This window comes from Spermophilus citellus (assembly GCF_964194105.1).
Source record: "Spermophilus citellus genome assembly, chromosome: 1".
Lineage (NCBI taxonomy): Eukaryota > Metazoa > Chordata > Mammalia > Rodentia > Sciuridae > Spermophilus > Spermophilus citellus.
Window position 1 is genome coordinate 225805954 of NC_138182.1, and position 17532 is coordinate 225823485.

The following is a 17532-nucleotide window of genomic DNA, read 5'->3' on the forward strand; positions in this document are numbered from 1 at the left end:
ATATCCCTGCTGCTTCCTTGAGCAGACCTTGTTGCTTCTTTCTGCCTGAGAAGGTCTGCTCTGCTTCCTCCAGTTTGGGAAAGAAAACTGAGAACTAAGGTGCTAACTCCTCCAGACCAAGGCTGTGCTCACTGGGTGGGGAAAGGTGGTAAAAATGAGCAAGAGCCTCAGGAGGTTTCCTACTATTTTGAATGGGGCCTTTTCTTGATTGGATGATCTCTATTAGTTGCTATAGGTCTTTGACTGTTACAGAGTCAGTCTGTCTGTCTGTCTGTCTGTCTGTCTGTCTGTCTGTCTCTCTCTCTCTCTCTCTCCAGGGGAAAAGAGAGGGCCTAGAGCTTCCTAGTCCACCATATTGCTGACATCTCAGGTTTGAGCTTTTTTTTTTTTTTTTTTTTTTAATTTAGAGACGGGGTCTCACTGAGTTGCTTAGCACCTCACCATTGCTGAGGCTGGCTTTGAACTCGTGATTCTCCTATCTCAGCCTTCCAAGCCACTGAGATTACAGGCATGCTGTTGTTTTTAATGGTGATTGTTAGCTAGGAGTTGCTGTGATCTTGAGAATGTAACTTTTTTTCTCCATGTGAAATGTGTAAAGCTCTTGCCTGTTATGTGTACCAGTAATTAGAGCAGGGAAGTAGCTGAGACATGATGAAAAAAGCACTGGCCTAGTATTTCATGTATGTTTCAAAACTAACAAAGCATATTTGTGTGGGGGAAAATAACTGGAGGGAAATACGCCAGGATGTTAATAGTAACCCTAACAGTGGAGGGAAGAGGTGGTGTAGTTTGTTGATTTAAGAACAGTTAATGGCTTCTTAGAATAATGCCTAAAATGTAAAGAAACATTAACTTTTCCTCCACAGCAGGCGTGCACGCTGCCACTGGTGCCCCTGCCTTGTCCCTAGTGGTGTCTGAGAGGTTCCAGCATGTTTGTAAGTATGCAACACCAGCATCAGTGAGTGGTGGAAGATAGCCTTGGCTCTCTTAGCTGTTCAGGGAATGTGTTGAGCATTGTCCTGTGCTGCTGAGAAAACAGACACTGACCTCCCAATGGAGCCATAGATCTCACCACAAGTAAGATGGAATGTGTAATCACGGTTGTGCAGAATCCACACCAGTGAAGACTCCAGACTGGTTCTTGGATAGACCAAAGGGTAAAGGGTGTAAAACACAGCCAGGTCAGAGGTCTGAACAACAAGCTCTGTAAAGACCTGGAGTAACTGAAAAATATCCTGGCTCATAGGGGGCTATGCCACTTCTGGGGTCTTCATGTTCAAGATTAGCACACAAAGATCACTGACCGCCAGGGCCCATTCAACTGTGGGATGTGTCCAAGGAGAAATAAGTGTGTAGCCTTGTCTGTTATAAATGGTTTATATACCTTAAAAAAATATTAGCCAGGTGTGGTGGTATATGCCTGTAAACCCAGACACTTGGGAGGCTGAGGCAGGAAGATTACAAATTAAAGGCCAGCCTTGGCAATTTACCTAGACCCTGCCTAAAAGTAAAAAATAAAAAGGTTTGGGGATATACGTTGGTGGTGGAGCCTCCTAGAGTTCAATCCCAAGTACTGGGGCGGGGGTGGGGGGGGATAACTGTTGCTGCTCTTCTGCCTCAGTCTGGCTGGGCACAGAATCACGAGCCACTCAAGCAGGAACAAAACTTTATTTTTGAAAAAGCCGCCAATCCTCCCTAAGCGCCGGCAAGCCAAAAACCAGTTCACCCCCGCGCCGTCTACCGGAAGGGGGGGGCGCGGACCTCCCCCGGAATTCCCTCCTACTATCCTTCCCCAACCAATGGGAACTCTCCAGGAGTCCCGTAGCAGGCCAAGGTGAACAGCAGGAGTCCAATTTCCATATGAATGTAAATCTTAACAATCATATCATCTCAATGGCTAGCTGGCGTCACCTTACAACTGAAAGTGCCATGGATTTTTCACTTATTTGCTTGTGGCTCCTAGCACTCTTCTTTCTCTATTCAAGGTCATTTTTTTTTTTTTAAGAGAGAGAGAGGGAGAGGGAGAGAGAGAATTTTTTTTAAAAATATTTATTTTTTATTTTTCGGCGGACACAACATCTTTGTTTTGTATGTGGTGCTGAAGATCAAACCCGGGCCGCACGCATGCCAGGCGAGCGTGCTACTGCTGGAGCCACATCCCCAGCCCAATTCAAGGTCATCTTATGGTCTGTATTAGCCAACTTTTGCCTCAGTAATATGTCCCAAGCAATCCCAGGATCTCGAGGTCTAAAAGAAGAAACATTTGTCTTTTGCTCCTGGATCTTTGAGTTGGTAGTGGCAGTTCTACTTGAGAACATGACAGTTCTGCTTTATTTGCTTCTTATTCTAGGAACCAGATCAAGGGGACTGTGGGGGATGCTCTTCTCCTCATGGAGGATATTCGAGTCTTCTCGTGGGGGTCAAGGCCACATGAGGAGAGGTTGGAAACGTGTTCCCTCTGAAACCCTGTTTGGAATTGTGCAGTGACTTTGTCCACATTCTACTGGCACATTCAGAGACTGGGGTGGGGAGGCCTGGTTTTCTCAGAGTAAACCATGGAAAGATGGAAGGAAGGAAGAATTTTTAAAAATATATTTTTTAATTATAGATGGACACAGTACCTTAATTAATTAATTAGTTAATTAATTAGTTAATGTGGGGGTCGAACCCAGTGCCTCACACATGCCAGGCAAGTGCTGTACCACAGAACTACAACCCCAGCCCAGGAAGGAATGTAAGGGTCCGGCGAAGCGTCGGAGAAGGAGAGACCACACAAGACTAGCTCCATGCAATGGCAAGGGGGATTTATTAGGGATCCGTTCCAGCGCGCTGGGGCTCCGTGCTCACTCAAGAAGGGAGAGCAGCCCAGAGCCCAGAGCAGAGGTCAAGCAGAGCTTAAGTACACTTTTTGGAGAGGGTGGGGGGCTTTGCATACATCAGAACAAATCATCATGAGGCGCGGGAAAATTGAACAACAATTCTGAGACGTGATTAGTCCATTCATTGGCGGGAACAGGCTGGGCAGGGGTGATTGGTCACTTCTAAACTGGGTACACATTCAAACTGATTGGTTCGGGCCCTGTGACAAACTGCACAGGGCCCTAGGCTGAATGGCCAGTAGGGCGTTGTCTTAACTATCTCAGGAATCTGGGTGTAACAGAGGAATTCAATAATACCTAATCTTTTACATTTTAAGTCAAGCTTTCCAGCTTAGAAACTTTACCCTTTCAGGAAGAATTTTAAACAAGTACTGCAGTCTATCTTATGGCCCATGATATCTGCTCAAACTGTTATACCTGAGTTCCAAAGTAGGGGAAAGAATGAGTATGCAAGGGAGCAACCTCATCTGCTTGTTTTCTTCCCAGCCCCTCTCCCCTCTGTCATTTTTCACTGCTGTGGTACTGGGGATAGAAGCCAGGGCCTTGCACATGGTAGACAAAGCACTCTACATCCTCAACCTCTGCTTTTCCTTTCTTAAGGAACTATATTTAAAGTCATACCTAATAACTTCTGCCTATACTTTATTGGTTAGAGTGAATGGCCATGCCTATCTACAGAAGAAGGCTGGAATATGTTACTTTTAACAGTTGGACATATTGCCACCTTGAATAAAATTGGGATTTAAGCTGGCCTCAGGGGTGCTTACCTGCTGTAATCATAGTGACCTTGGAGGCTGAGGCAGGAAGATCACAAGTTCAAAGACAGACTCAGAAATTTAGCAAGGCCCTATGCAATTTAGTGAGGCCCTATTTCAAAATAAAAAATAAAAAGGACTGGGGATGTGGCTGGTGGTTAAGTGCCCCTGGTTCAATCCCCAGTAACCCCCCCCCACCAAAAAAATTTTTGGATTTAATCATTGAGGACAATGGGAGGAATGGATATGGATGAACAGCCAATAATTTCTGTCTCACATAATAAGCATGGAGAGAGTGGATGTGTATCCTTTAGATATATTGTATGTTAAAAGATCTCTTAGTTATACCCTTATCTCTTGGGACCTCCAGCCACTTGCAATAAACTTTGAAGCAAGCACACCTATAAAAGGGGGACCAAAAGCCAGGTGCAGAGGTGTATGCCTATAATTCCAGCAACTCAGGAGACGGAGGTAGGCGGATTGCAAGTTCAAAGCCAGCTTCAGCAACTTAGTGAGGCCTTACGTAACTTAGTGAGATCCTTTCTCAAAAAATAAAAAGGGTTGGGGATGTGGCTCAGTGGTTAAGCACTTCTGGGTTCAGTTTCTGGAACCAAAAAAGAAAAAAGTGGGGGGAGGAAGAGAAAAGATAAAGTCATGCCAAAAGTGAGAGATGCCATATGGAAGTTCTGTTTAGCCTGGCCTCAGTCCCAGTTGTCTGTACTGTACTTCCTTTACATTAGAGCAGTAGTGTGTTCTGCCCACTCTCACTTCCACCACTGTGCACTTCAGCAAACCTTGGCAGTAAGTGACTGTCCTCCTTATTTCTTAACTGTGAGGTTGTCTTAGCTAGGTAAAGATCCTGTGTATAGCTAGGCATGGTGGCAAACACCTATAATCCCAGCAGTTTGGGAGGCTGAGACAGGAGGATCGCAAGTTCAAAGCCAACCTCAGCTAATTTAGTGAGACCCTATATCTAAATAAAATACAAAAAAAGGTCTGGGAATGTGGTTTAGGTGTTAAGCACCCCTGGGTTCAATCTCTATACCAAAAAAGAAAAAAAAATCCCTTGTGTAACTAGCTGTAGTTTTGATGGATGCTTTTCTTACTGGGGTATTGTTGGCTGCAGTGATTGGACCTTGGACCTTGGATACTCTCAAAGGGTCCCTTGGTTTCTCTGTATGTATACAAGCTGTTTTTTTTTTTTTTTTTAAATCAGCTCTTAACTTTGGTGCTTGTGGTGTGCAAATATGGCAGGAGACCAGGAGGTAGAATACAGGTGGAGGAAGGTCAGCTTTATCTTGATAGGATGGGGTAAAAATGAAAAAACTGAAGATATTCCAGAATCTCATCAGCTTCAGGGTCTATAGAGGAAGAACTTGTTAAAGGACACTATGGGGATGTATTTAGAACTGTGGGAAACACCGGTAGGACAACAGAACATTTTAGGAAAAAAGAGATGGGAGAACTTCTGTTAGAAAAGACTCAAGAAACACATTGGCTAATTATGACTGTATAGAGCTTACCAGGTAGAATCTTATTTAAATAAACTATAAAAAAACCAAATCTGACAGTTGGGAAATGTCTTCACTGATTGGATATTTGATGATACTAATAGATTGATATGTGATGATGGTCCTTATCTTTTGGAGATACAGAAATGCTTATAAATGAAGTGTTATGTCTAGAATTTTCTTCAAAATATTTCAGGGTGGGGCATGAAGAAAACAACTTTGGCCATATTGGGATAATCATTGAAGTACATTTGGGTACATTTGGTTCATTATACTAGTTGTTTTACTTTTATATATTTCTGAAGATTTCCATAAAGAAAGTTCATGACAATAACAACAAATCCCAGGGGAGCTGAAACTGTTGGTGATGCCCTTGATTCTGTAATTTGCCCTAATGCAACACTGTTTAGTCCTTTCCTAGTATCGTTGAATTGTTGAGCAAGCAGGACTGAACTGGAGCAAATATAGTCATGGCCGTCCCCCCTCCACCCAATCCACACTTTTAGTTTAGGATCCTTAAGATTCAAGGTTTTGGAAACACTTAGATATGATATATATATATATATATATATATATATTTAATATAATTTCCCCTTTTTCTTTTTAGTGCACTCTACCATTGAGCTGCATCCTCAGCCCCAAACATTTAGACACTTAACTAGTTGGGTTTTTAATACTGGAATCAGTGTAGCAATGAATGACAAGAGGAGGACCTTTAAGCACAAAACAAACCCAAAGAATATTAGTTTCCTAGGCAGTGAAAAAGAATCTACTTTCCTTTCTACTTAGAAACATTATATCAAGCAGAATAGGTCAGAGTCCGTACCTGTTCTTGAACCATGGCAAGGTGGCTATAGCCCAGGGTGAGGCCGAAAGCCCCAAAGAGGTCACTTGGTGAACGACAGACATGGAAGTGGCTGCTGTTTCACAGAGCCCTTCTCTGCCACTTTGGTTTATGCTACATGAGGAAATCCTTAAACACTGTCTTGTCCTTCTGTTAGGGCACTCTCAGTTGTCCACGTTAAGGACACAGCCCTTGCTTACAAGGAATAGTTTCTACCTAGGAGACTTGTTTCAGAGGTTCTGAAAAACAGCTCCTAGTTTTTTCATGCAAATCAAATGACATTCACACTGCTATAATGCCACCTCTTGGTGACTCACTGAACAGACATGTCCTGGCACTGGAGCTTTATTTCAGAGGCAGTTCATAAACTGAGTTTCTGTGTTTGCTATATGTGAAAAGTGATCTCATCTCCTGGGTGTAATAATAATAGGAGTTCTTGACTTCCCCTGCCTTTTGTTGGTATCAACAAATAACCATTGCAATCTGGAAAAGTTCCTGCAGAAAGAAGGCATCTTTGTCTCTTACCACCTCCTCATCTTTGGTAGGTTCTGTTTGCCCCGAGTGGGCCCTCAGATGTGGAGATTTTAGGCCCCTGTTTCTCTTTGTCATAGGTTAGAATCACCTGAGGAGCTTTTAAAGTTCCTATTGCCTAGGCCACACCTGCAGCCAGGGACCTCAGACTGAAGATAGGACCAGGAATCATTATTATTATTTTTTTTAAAGTTCCCTGGTAAATTCATGGTAGAGTCAAGAGAGGGGAACATTGTTATAGGCATCTCTTTGAGCTGGATTTCCAGCAGGCTCTTTTCCCTACGATGTGGGGCTAGGTGGCATTAGATGGGAAGTAGTGCACTAGGCTCACAGAGGTCAGGATCTGGGACCTTCCTATCCAGGCACAGGGTCTTTTCCCTAACTTCATGCTGCTTTGCTCTTTTTATTTACTGGATTTTGCAATACAAGAGATTGTAGAAGAAACTATGACCTCAGGAACTCTCACAGCCCCTGAAAACAGGAAATAAACTGGGTGCTGGCTGTGGTACATGCCTATAATCCTAGCAACTTGGGAGACTGACATGGGATCACAAATTCAAGGCCAGCCTAGGCAATTTAGTGAAACAAGGTCTCAAAAAAAGAGGCCGAGGATATAGTTCAGTAGTAGAGAGCCCCTGGGTTCAGTACCCAGTTGGATGGGGAAGGGAGGAAGCTTATGTTCCTTTATATTTCTTAAAAACAGAAAAACAAAAATCAGTTAATTTTAGTAGATATTTAAGGAAGAAAGACATTCAAATGAGTAGGAGTAACCATCAGTAGGGTTAGAATTGAGAAAGATGAGTTAGGCTTCAGAAGAGAAGGTTTAGAGAGATGGCCCTGCAGGGTGGTGGCCACGAAGAAGAGCTGAACAGAAATGGGCAGCAATTAATCTTTTCCATGGGATGACTCAAGTGGAGACCAAATTGCGGGGGTGGGTGGCCCCTAGTGGAGTTCACACAGAGGTGGGACAGGTTGATGTGTTAACCCTTATTTTGGTAAACAGCTGTTTTCTAATGTTCCTGCCCTCCTCCTCTGTTTCTCTTTTAGGAGAACTATGAGCAGATGAAAGCACTAGTGGATCAACTCCATGAACGAGCACAGTATATAAGACTAGGTAAACAGCACTTACTCTTCAGTTTATGCTTTAAATTAAGATGTCCTTTTACACTATTGCTTTTAGGAAAAACTAGTAGCATTAAGCCTTTGACTCTTAAAATTATGCATTTTGTTTTTGGTATTCAGATGTTTTATTTTTTCCTGTAAATAGTCAACCTTTGGTATCTGTAGGAGTTTGGTTCCAGAACCCCAGAAGATACCAAAAATCTGTGGCTGCTTGAATCCCTTTTATAAAATGGTATAGTATTTGCACCTAACCTAACACATCCTCCCATATACTTTATTTATTTATTTTGGTACCAGGGATTGAATCCAGGGGCACTTAACCAGTGAGCCACATCCAGCCTTTTTTTTTTTTTTTTTTTTTTGAGACATGGTCTTGCTAAGTTGTTGAGACTGGTTTTGAACTTGTGATCTTCCTCCCTCAGCCTCCTGAGTTGTTGGGATTACAGATGGGTTCCACCAGACTTGGCTCACATCCCTGTTTCTTTCTAAAAAAAAAAAAAAAAAAATATATATATATATATATATATTTTTTTTTTTTTTTTTAGTTGTTGGTGAACCTTTATTTTATTTATTTTATTTATTTGTATGTGGTACTGAGAATTGAACCCAGTGCCTCACGCATGCTAGGCAAGCACGCTATCACTGAGCCACAACCCTAGCTCCTCTGTTTCTTAATTTTACATAAAAGGAATTCTTTTGCTTGGAAGTAATTGCATCATGGAGAGGAACATACTACACGTATGATGATTGATGATTCTGTTGTACTCTTATGGGTCTATATGACATTTTTAGTTTAGAAAGCCATGTAACTTAAAACTACAGGAGATTTTCAAAATAAATTATCTCTCTCTCTCTCTTTTTTTTTTTTTGTACTGGGGATGAACCCTGGGGGCTTAACCACTGAGCTACATCCTAGCCCTTTTTTATATTTTTGTTTAGAGACAGGATCTCACTGAGTTGCTTAGGGCCTTGCTAAGTTGCTATGAGGCTGGCTTTGAACTCAAGATCCTGTGCCTCAGCCTCCTGAGCTACTGGTGTGTGCCACCCACCGCATCCAGCTCAAAATAAATTCTTAATATATGACCGGTGCCAAATTTAGGAGCTGCTATATTATTTTTATAGTCTTCATTAAAAAAATTTTCCCCAGTATCTTTACAGATAGAGAACCGTTTTACTTTTGACTTACGAGTACTGTTGTATTCTTAGGTATGATTTACCAAATTTAGAGGACAGACTCCCCCTATAGAAATAGGGAAATGAAAATAATAATATTTATATTTTTTTCTCTGAGGATTTTATGGATGCAAGGTAATTGATTAATGGTGGGTGAATAGAGAGACCATCTGAATTTGGTTATTCATTTGTTTTGTACATTATGGAAGAAATAAACTCAGTGTTTTTGTCCTTTATTATACACACACATTTTTTTTTTTTTTTTTTTTTTTTTTTTGGTACTGGAGATTTAACCCAGATTCACTTAACCACTGAACTATATCTCCAGCTATTATTTTTAATTTTGAGACAGGGCCTTGCTAAGTGCTTAGGGTCTTGCTAAGTTGCAGAGCACAGTTTTTTAAAAAAGAATATTAAAAATGACCTGTGTCCAGTATTTTTTATTTCAAGTCACAGAAATCCAAATCAAAAGTGTTTAAGGTGGAAAGCACCATTTATTGTTTCTTGTACCCAATGGGAAGGCAGTATTGACTGGATCAGGGCTCCAGAATCTCCAAGACTTTACCACTTCTTATCTCAAAATCTGTGTATGGTGTGGATCCTATCTCTCCAGGCTTCTCCATGAGGTGGGGAGCTAGGTTGCTGGTAGGATTACATCCATATAGTTCAGACTGAGGAGGTGATAGCTATCCTTTCATCACCAGTTTGGGAAGTTCTGATTGGCCCACTTTGGGTCACATGTTTACCCTGTGGCCCAATCACTGTGTCAGGGGAATTTGTAACTATGCCATCAGGACCTATGTCATGTAGGGCTTTAGGAGACTGGGCAGGTAACTCCTGGAACCTCATGGTGGTGGTAGTACTGCTTTCAGGAAAAGGGAGAAAGAAAAACAGGCAGAAGCAGTGATTTTCAGTTATACTGGCCTAGGCTATCCTATCTAGGTGTGTGCAAATAAATGGAGGGTTACTTACAAAATGGGGTAGCTGACATTTGTCATTCTTATGGATCAGGTAGCTCTTGAATCCCTGCCCTAGTGTGGGGAAAATGGTATTAAAGAATGATACAGATTTTGTCATTTGGGGTATGATTTGAGGGGCAAAATATCCTATATTTTATGTATGCTTTTCTGAAGGATGACTGGAATTCATACTTTTATGTAAATTTTTAAAATTTATATGTGACAGTAGAATGCATTATGATTCTTATTACATATTTAGAGCACAATTTTTCATATCTCTGGTTGTATACATAGCATGTTCACACCAATTTGTGTCTTCATACATGTACTTTGGATAGTAATGATCATCACATTCCACCATCATTAATTACCCCAGGCCCCTTCCCTTTCCCTCCAACTCCTCTGCCCTATCTAGAGTTTGTCTATTCCTCTCGTGCTTCTGCTCCCTATCCCTTCAATAGATGAATGGATTAAAAATGTAGCATATATACACAATGGAATATTACTCAGCAATAAAAGAGAATAAAATCAGCATTTGCAGGTAAATGGATGGAGTTAGAGAAGATAATGCTAAGTGAAATTAGCCAGTCCCAAAAAACCAAATGCCGAATGTTTTCTTTGATATAAGGAGGCTGATTCATAGTGGAATTTATACTCTTGAAGCCATTTAGATTAAGGCTTTGTTTCCAGGAAAAAAGCCAAAACTCTACATGTTTTGTTGGGAGTGGTTATTCCATAGTTCCAACTATTATCCAGTTTGATTTGATGAATGAGTATTGCCCTGGAACATTAAGATCGGTAGGTTGAATCAGGGAGGGGTCAGACATCATTTATTTCCTGCTGAGGACTATGGGTTCTGATGTGCCTAGGTGAAGGCTGGTTGCCTGAAGGCTGAGCAGGACCCTCTGGGGAGGTGACATAGGGAGACAGGAGAAAGGATGACTTAGGACTTCACAGTTTTACCTAGAATTGAACTATTCAGATGGATATTTGTCATACGTGCACACATTTTAAAATAATATATGCTCATAGAAACTTGAAAAGAGGCATTGAAAAGATGCCTCTATTCAACCATAAATAATCCTTCCAAACCTTTTTTTTTTTTTTTTTTTTTTTAACGGTACTGGGATTTGAGCCCAGAGCCTAGGTATGCTAGGGGACTACTCTGCCACTGTGCTACATCCCCTGCTCTAAACATACTTTTTTGGGGGAGAGGGGGCAGTACCAGAGATTGAACCCAGGGGCACTTAACCACTGAGCCACACCCTGACCCCTTTTTAAATTTTTTGCTTTTAAAGTTTTGAGACAGGGTCTTGATAAATTGCTTAGGTCCTTGCTAAGTTTCTGAGGCTGGCTTTGAACTCATGATACTCCTGCCTCAGCCTCCCACCCGCTGCAATTACAGGCATGCACCACTGTGCCTGGCTTCAGTGTATTTCTAAACATACATTTTTTTTGAGGGGAGGTGTGTATCAGGGATTGATTTCAGGGGCACTCCACCATAAGCCACATCTCCAGCCCTGTATTTTTTAGAGACACAGAGTTGCCTTAGCACCTCACTTTTTGCTGATCTCCTGCCTCAGCCTCCTGAGCTGCTGGGATTTCAGGCGTGCACCATCATGCACACCTTAAACATACATTTAAAAAAAAATTTTATAGTAGGTGGATACAGTACTTTATTTTATTTTTATGTGGTGCTGAGGATCAAACCCAGTGCCTTACACGTGCGAGGTGAGTGCTCTATCCACTGAGTTATAACCCCAGCCCAAACATACGTTTTTGATAGACCTCTGGGCAGTTTCAAAATAACCTAAACAGAAAAACGTGTGTGTATGTGTTTGTATGTTTTGTTGTTTAAAGGGATTTCATGCACCTTGCTCTGGGCATTTTCTTCTCTAATTTTGTTCTGTGAATGGTCGTAGGCTAGTTTAGCAATGATGGTATTGATCGAGAGTTAGGGAATGTTGCTCATTTTCCTTTCCCTCCTGTTTCTGTAGTCATCCTGATTTTTTAATTCATGCAATTTCCTAAATAGTTTTCAGGCAGGATAAAGGAGCAGGTGTTTCAGGTTGTTTCATAAATAACACTTGACGTTTTTCAATAGAGAGAACTTGTGATAGATAAAGTTGACAAAATAGCTGACTCTTGCCCTCTTTTTTGTTCATTATTGTTTTCTCACCTCTGCCTTTGTTTCAGGTTTCTCAGGGCTCTTCTTTGATCTCCCCCTTCATCCTTGTTGGAATGTGTAGGACTCTTGAAGAGTAACTTAGTCATTTCTGTAGGTGGGAAAAGGATTACCCCTGTGGTGTTATTCAGAATAGCCAGAACTAAGCGTTTTTCTTAATTCAAGTTAATTGAAGTAAGTGTTTTGATAAAATCAGAAGTGCTTTGTTTTTACACTGGCTCATAACTTTATGACTGTAGAAAAACACAAATGGTCTTAATGGTTGAAGTGGAGAGGGGGCCTTTAATGATCTTAGGATAAGACTTGCATAATTTTTTGAAGATGTTTAAAAATGGAAGTTAAATTCCACTCGTGGAGTTCCAGCAGTGTGTGTAGTACAGTTAAAGTGACAACAGTTAGACATTAGTGCATGCAAAGGCAGACAGCTAGGTCATGACTGCCCCTTGTCAGACAGCAATAGAAAGATGCTGTAAATTGTAAAATGCTTTCTGATCTCAGGGATGTTAAAATGCGAGCAGATTATCTATCTGAGAATCAATGCAAAACAGTAAATTACATGCAGTGGGAGTTTGATCTATATGAGAGGTTAATGAAAGCATGTTTTCTGGCACCAAGTCTATGGGAATGGAGATAATTTACACAAAATGTTTAAAAAAGAATCTTTGGAAAACTGAGGTCCTGTGTTGTGAAGTCCGGTGGTCCAAATATACTATGCCTGTTTATTTTAATTAATTAATTTTGTCACTGGGAATTGAACCTGGCCACATCCCCACCCCCTTTTATATTTTTTATTTTGAGACAGGTTCTTGCTGAGTTGCTGAGGCTGGCCTCAAACTTGTGATCCTCCAGCTTCAGCCTCCCAAGCTGCTGGGATTATAGTGTGTGCCACCAAACCCAGTTTACTATGCTTGTTAAAATGCAGAGGGGCTTCATTCTGTGCTCTGTAAGTTTGTATCAAGATTAACCCAAGATTTGGTTCTTCCTAATGAAATCAAAATTCACCAGCTGCTCCAAATTAAAAGGTCAAATTCTAGGCAGAATTAAGAAAATGATATTGGCTTAAGTACTTTTTTTTTTTAAAGCATATCTTAGCACCTTTTTGTCACCCAAATCTGCCTTCCATTCCCTCTCTTGCTAGGCCCTGAAAGGGCTCTTATGTCACTGCTTCTCACCCTATCCTGGTTTCCTTGCAGTGTCTGAATTTGTTTTTCTTTAAATATTTATTTTTAAACACTTCATTGAAGTAGAATTGACCTACAGTACTACATTAGAGTATGCAATTTAAAGCCATTTTGACATGTATGTTTACTCAGGGAACCATAACTACAATCAAGATATTAAATGTGTCCATATTCTGCAGAATTTCCTCTGCCTTTTCTTTCTTTTTTTTTCCCCCCTTTGCCTTTTGGAAGGCCCAAGTGCTCCAACTTCATGTACCCATCCTGTGGCTGAGGCCTCAGTGTCTTGAGACCCTTTTGTCCCTTTCTCCCTGACCCCTAAATATGATCCCTTAAGGTCTTGACCAGTGCTTGGGAGAAAAGAGAAAAGCCATTTGACTTAATCACAATATTTTGTAACTAAGTTGTGGGAGGACGCCACATTATGTGACCAGCATTTTCCTTTCCTGATTGGTGAGGCTCTGTCGGTCACTTCCCATGATCTAGCCACATCAAAGTGATTCTGTAGACAATGCCCCCCCCATCTTGAAAGTCGTAAAAATGTCACCAAATGTGTCTTCATGCTGGGCATGCCTTCCTACATCCCTAGGGGTCGAGTTACCTTACCTGTCCTTGTAACCTTGCCCCTCTTGATCTCTATTGAATGGAAATTTCTAAAGAATCAGAGTCCCCCAATAAAAGTCCACTCCCAAAGGAGCTTGCTGTCTCCCACCAGCCTCTCATTACATTCCTCTATCTCCCATTTGGGGAGCTTGAGGCCAAGGCAGAGGAGTGGTCCCGGGGCTTGAATTAAAGGTAAATTGTGTGTCTGTGTTTTATTTGATACCTTAGGAAATTCACTCAAGTGACCCTTAGTTTAGCTGCCCTTGCTGGTTGGGGACGGCACTAAGTCTTTCCTTCCCAGGATTATTTCATTTTAAAAGAAGATTAGATGTATGATGTAATTTTCTTGGTAAACTGAAGACAGATTTGGTCTTAAAAATATGCCATGTACCTCTTCAGGAAAAAAAAATCCTTTTAGGTACAGCAAAGAGTCCTTGTTTGGAAAAAAGGTTGTATTTGGAAGCCTGTTTGAAATAGATAGAAACTTATTTTCTTACCCAAGTAAACAAAGAAATGGCTTTCTTAAATAGTTGAGTTTTGCATTATACAGAGACTATATTGAGACCATTTTGGGGGCAGCAATGAAAACGAACATTTTAAGGGACTGGGGTTGTGGCTCAGCGGTAGAGCGCTTGCCTAGCACAGGCGGGGCCCTGGGTTCCATCCTCAGCACCACATAAAAATAAGTAAATAAAATAAAGGCATTGTGTTCATCTACACCTAAAAAATAAATGTTAAATAAAGAAAATGAACATTTTAAGGTACTACTTGATACTTTGGTTCATAGAGAGTGGGTCATAGATACTCCCAAGACACTAAGGCCTCAGCCCAGGAGGGGTACGTGAGGTTGGGGCCCTTTGGCTTCAAGTAGTCTGGTCAGGTTACCCTAGCATCTCTTTAATTACTGTGATTTTGTCTATTAAGATGTAAGTAATGTTGTGAAATACCAAAGACCATTTCTGAGTCAAGAGACTAACAAAAGGGGATTTTCTAATTGCTGTAAAGGTGTTCAGTTCTCCCATTTGCAGACTTAAAGTGTTGTGGGTCACTAATGTCACTTTTACATAAGTCCTCACTTGCCTTTTGGGCTAGTAATTTCTCAATGATGCTTTTACCTCATCCAAACGAAGACAGGAATTTTCATATTTTATCTAGGACTTAGTATAATGCTAGATACATGTGGTAAATATTTAACAGAGTGGCAGTGAGGCAGTTTTTGCAATGAATGAGTTGCAAAGAAAATACTGAGTAACTTTTTATAATTACTAGTGAATTCAGAACATGTAAAAGATATACTCTAGGATCAGAGAGAGATTGATTTGAAAACAAAACAAAACAAAATCCTATTTCTTTAATTACTTCAGAAAATTGGTAGCTGGCAAGTTGAGTAACTGAACTGAAAAATTAGCTGTTTCTCACAAGATATATTGAACTTTTTAAAAGTGCCTTGCTTTGGGGCTGGGGGCTGGGGTTGTGGCTCAGTGGTAGAGCGCTCGCCTAGCACGTTGGGTTCAATCCTCAGCACCACATAAAAATAAGTAAATAAAATAAAGGTATTGTGTCCAACTACAACTAAAAAATAAATATTAAAAAAAACAAATAAGAGTGCCTTGCTTTGTCTTGAGCATTATATGTTTTCCTGGCATTAATTTGATTTAGAGATCTTATATAGGTCTGATCTATTTAATCATGTTTTTATTCTAGGAGGTAGTGAGAAAGCCCGAGCACTGCACACAGCAAGAGGAAAACTGTTACCCAGAGAAAGAGTCGACACGCTTATAGACCCAGGGTTGGTACCTACCCAATGCTGACACAGTGTTCTCTGTTCTGTGGTACTTTATTAGACGGTGTTATAAATAAGTGATTTTGAATTTTTTTTTTTTTTGCTTTGGTATCTGGGATTAAATTCAGGGAAACTTAGTCACTGAGTTGCTTAAGGCCTCACCAAGTTGCTGAGGCTGACTTTGAAATCACGATCCTCCTGCCTCAGCTTCCCAAGCCGCTGAGATTACAGGCATGTGCCACCATGCCTGGCTTGAATTTTCTTTCTTTCTTTTTTTTTTTTTTTTTTAACAGAGGAATTTATTTTTATTCTCCAGGTTACACAGAAAATAATTAGATGATTGTTGGCATTAGCAACTGTGCTAAGATCAATGATACAGCGGGATTGAATTTTCATTCTTATAAAATTCAAACAGCAAAGGTTTATTGGGAGTCTGTGTCAGGCACTGTTTTAGACGTTAATAATACGTCAATGAACAAGACAAATGAAGAGTTTTGCCCTACCGGAGTTTATATTATGGCAGAGGGAGACAGAAGATAAATAATAAATGTTTTAAGTTATACATTATGCTAGAAGGTAACAAGTATTGTGGGGAAAAGAAAAGATAGACCAGAGTAAGAGAGAGACTATGATGGACAAGTTGTAGTTTTAAGTGGGATGGTTAGGGTAGACCTCTTTGAGAAGTTGACATTTGAGCAAAGATTTAAAGGAGGGACAAGAGATAGCCCTATAAATAGCTGGGACAAATGTTGCAGGCAGAGAAAACAAGCAGGGCAAAGGCCCAGAGGTGGGATGTATGCTAGGTATGCTGATGTCCAGGAGATCATTGTGTTTGGCATTGAGGGAATGAAGGGGAGACTAATAGGAAATGGGGTTGGAGTTAAGAGGGCCTTGTAGGCCATTGTAAAGGTTTTGGTTCTTACTTTAAGAGAAATGGGGAGCTATTGTAGAATTTTTTTTTCCCTATGGTACTGGGGATTGAACCCAGGGGTATTCTACCACTAAGGTACTTTCTGAGCCCTTTTTATTTTTTAGACAGAGTCTAATTAATTTGCCCAGGCTGGCCTTGAACTGTGATCCTCCTGCTTTAGCCTTTGAAGTAGCTGGAATTATAGTCATGTTTCACTGTGCCCAACTCTTTTTATAGATTTTATGTATAATATGCATATTTGAAAAAATAGTTTTCCTTTTCTTAAAAATGTATAACTACATACACACACACACATATGTTTATATATATATAGACACTAATTCAAAAATGTTCTTTTTCCTTTCAGGTCTCCGTTTCTGGAATTATCCCAGTTTGCAGGTTACCAGTTATATGGTAATGAGGAAGTCCCCACAGGTGGCATCATTACAGGCATTGGAAGAGTATCAGGGTGAGTATTCTACCTAAAGCTTAGTAATGAGGGTCAGCTGGGCACGGTGGCACATACCTGTAATCCCAGCATCTTGGGAGGCTGAGGCAGGAGGAGTTCAAAGCCAGCCTTAGCAACTTAACAAGGCCCTAAGCAACTTAACAAGATCCTGTCTCAAAGTTAAAAATAATAAGGGATGTGGATGAGGTTCAATTGTTGAGCGCCCCTGGGTTCAATCCCTGGTGGTAATAACAACAACAACAACAACAACAATAATAATAATGGTAGCCAGGAAGAAGAGGACTTTGATGAGATGCAGGCATCCAGCACTCACTTTGCATATTAGCATGCAAGCTTTGTGCTATTTATATAATTTAGGACCTGATAATCCTACTCAGACCTGCACTAGATTCATTTGTGGAGCTTTAGAAACAAAAATTGAAGGGAAAAAACCCCCAAAAGTTCCTGAGATCCAATTCAGACCTCCCACTGAATCAGCATTCCTATGTGTGGGATTGGCGTGTAGTTTCAAAGGCTCCCTAGGCAATCTCTTGCTCACCTGGGGTGATAACCATTTTGTTAGAGGAATAGTTTTTCAGGTTTGGTCCCCAGGCAGCATCAGCATCACTTGGGAACTTATTAGAAAAAAAG

The 17532-nt window shown here is 40.7% G+C and overlaps 1 protein-coding gene across 1 annotated transcript in view; it reads left to right on the plus strand.

Moving 5' to 3' along the window:
- MCCC2 (methylcrotonyl-CoA carboxylase subunit 2) overlaps positions 1 to 17532 on the plus strand; it is an 81676-nt gene that overhangs the window by 4127 nt on the left and 60017 nt on the right. The window contains exons 2-4 of the mRNA XM_081310185.1: positions 7568 to 7634; positions 15445 to 15529; positions 16801 to 16902. Of these exons, the coding sequence (XP_081166311.1) occupies positions 7568 to 7634; positions 15445 to 15529; positions 16801 to 16902 (254 nt within the window). The remainder of the gene's footprint in view (positions 1 to 7567; positions 7635 to 15444; positions 15530 to 16800; positions 16903 to 17532) is intronic.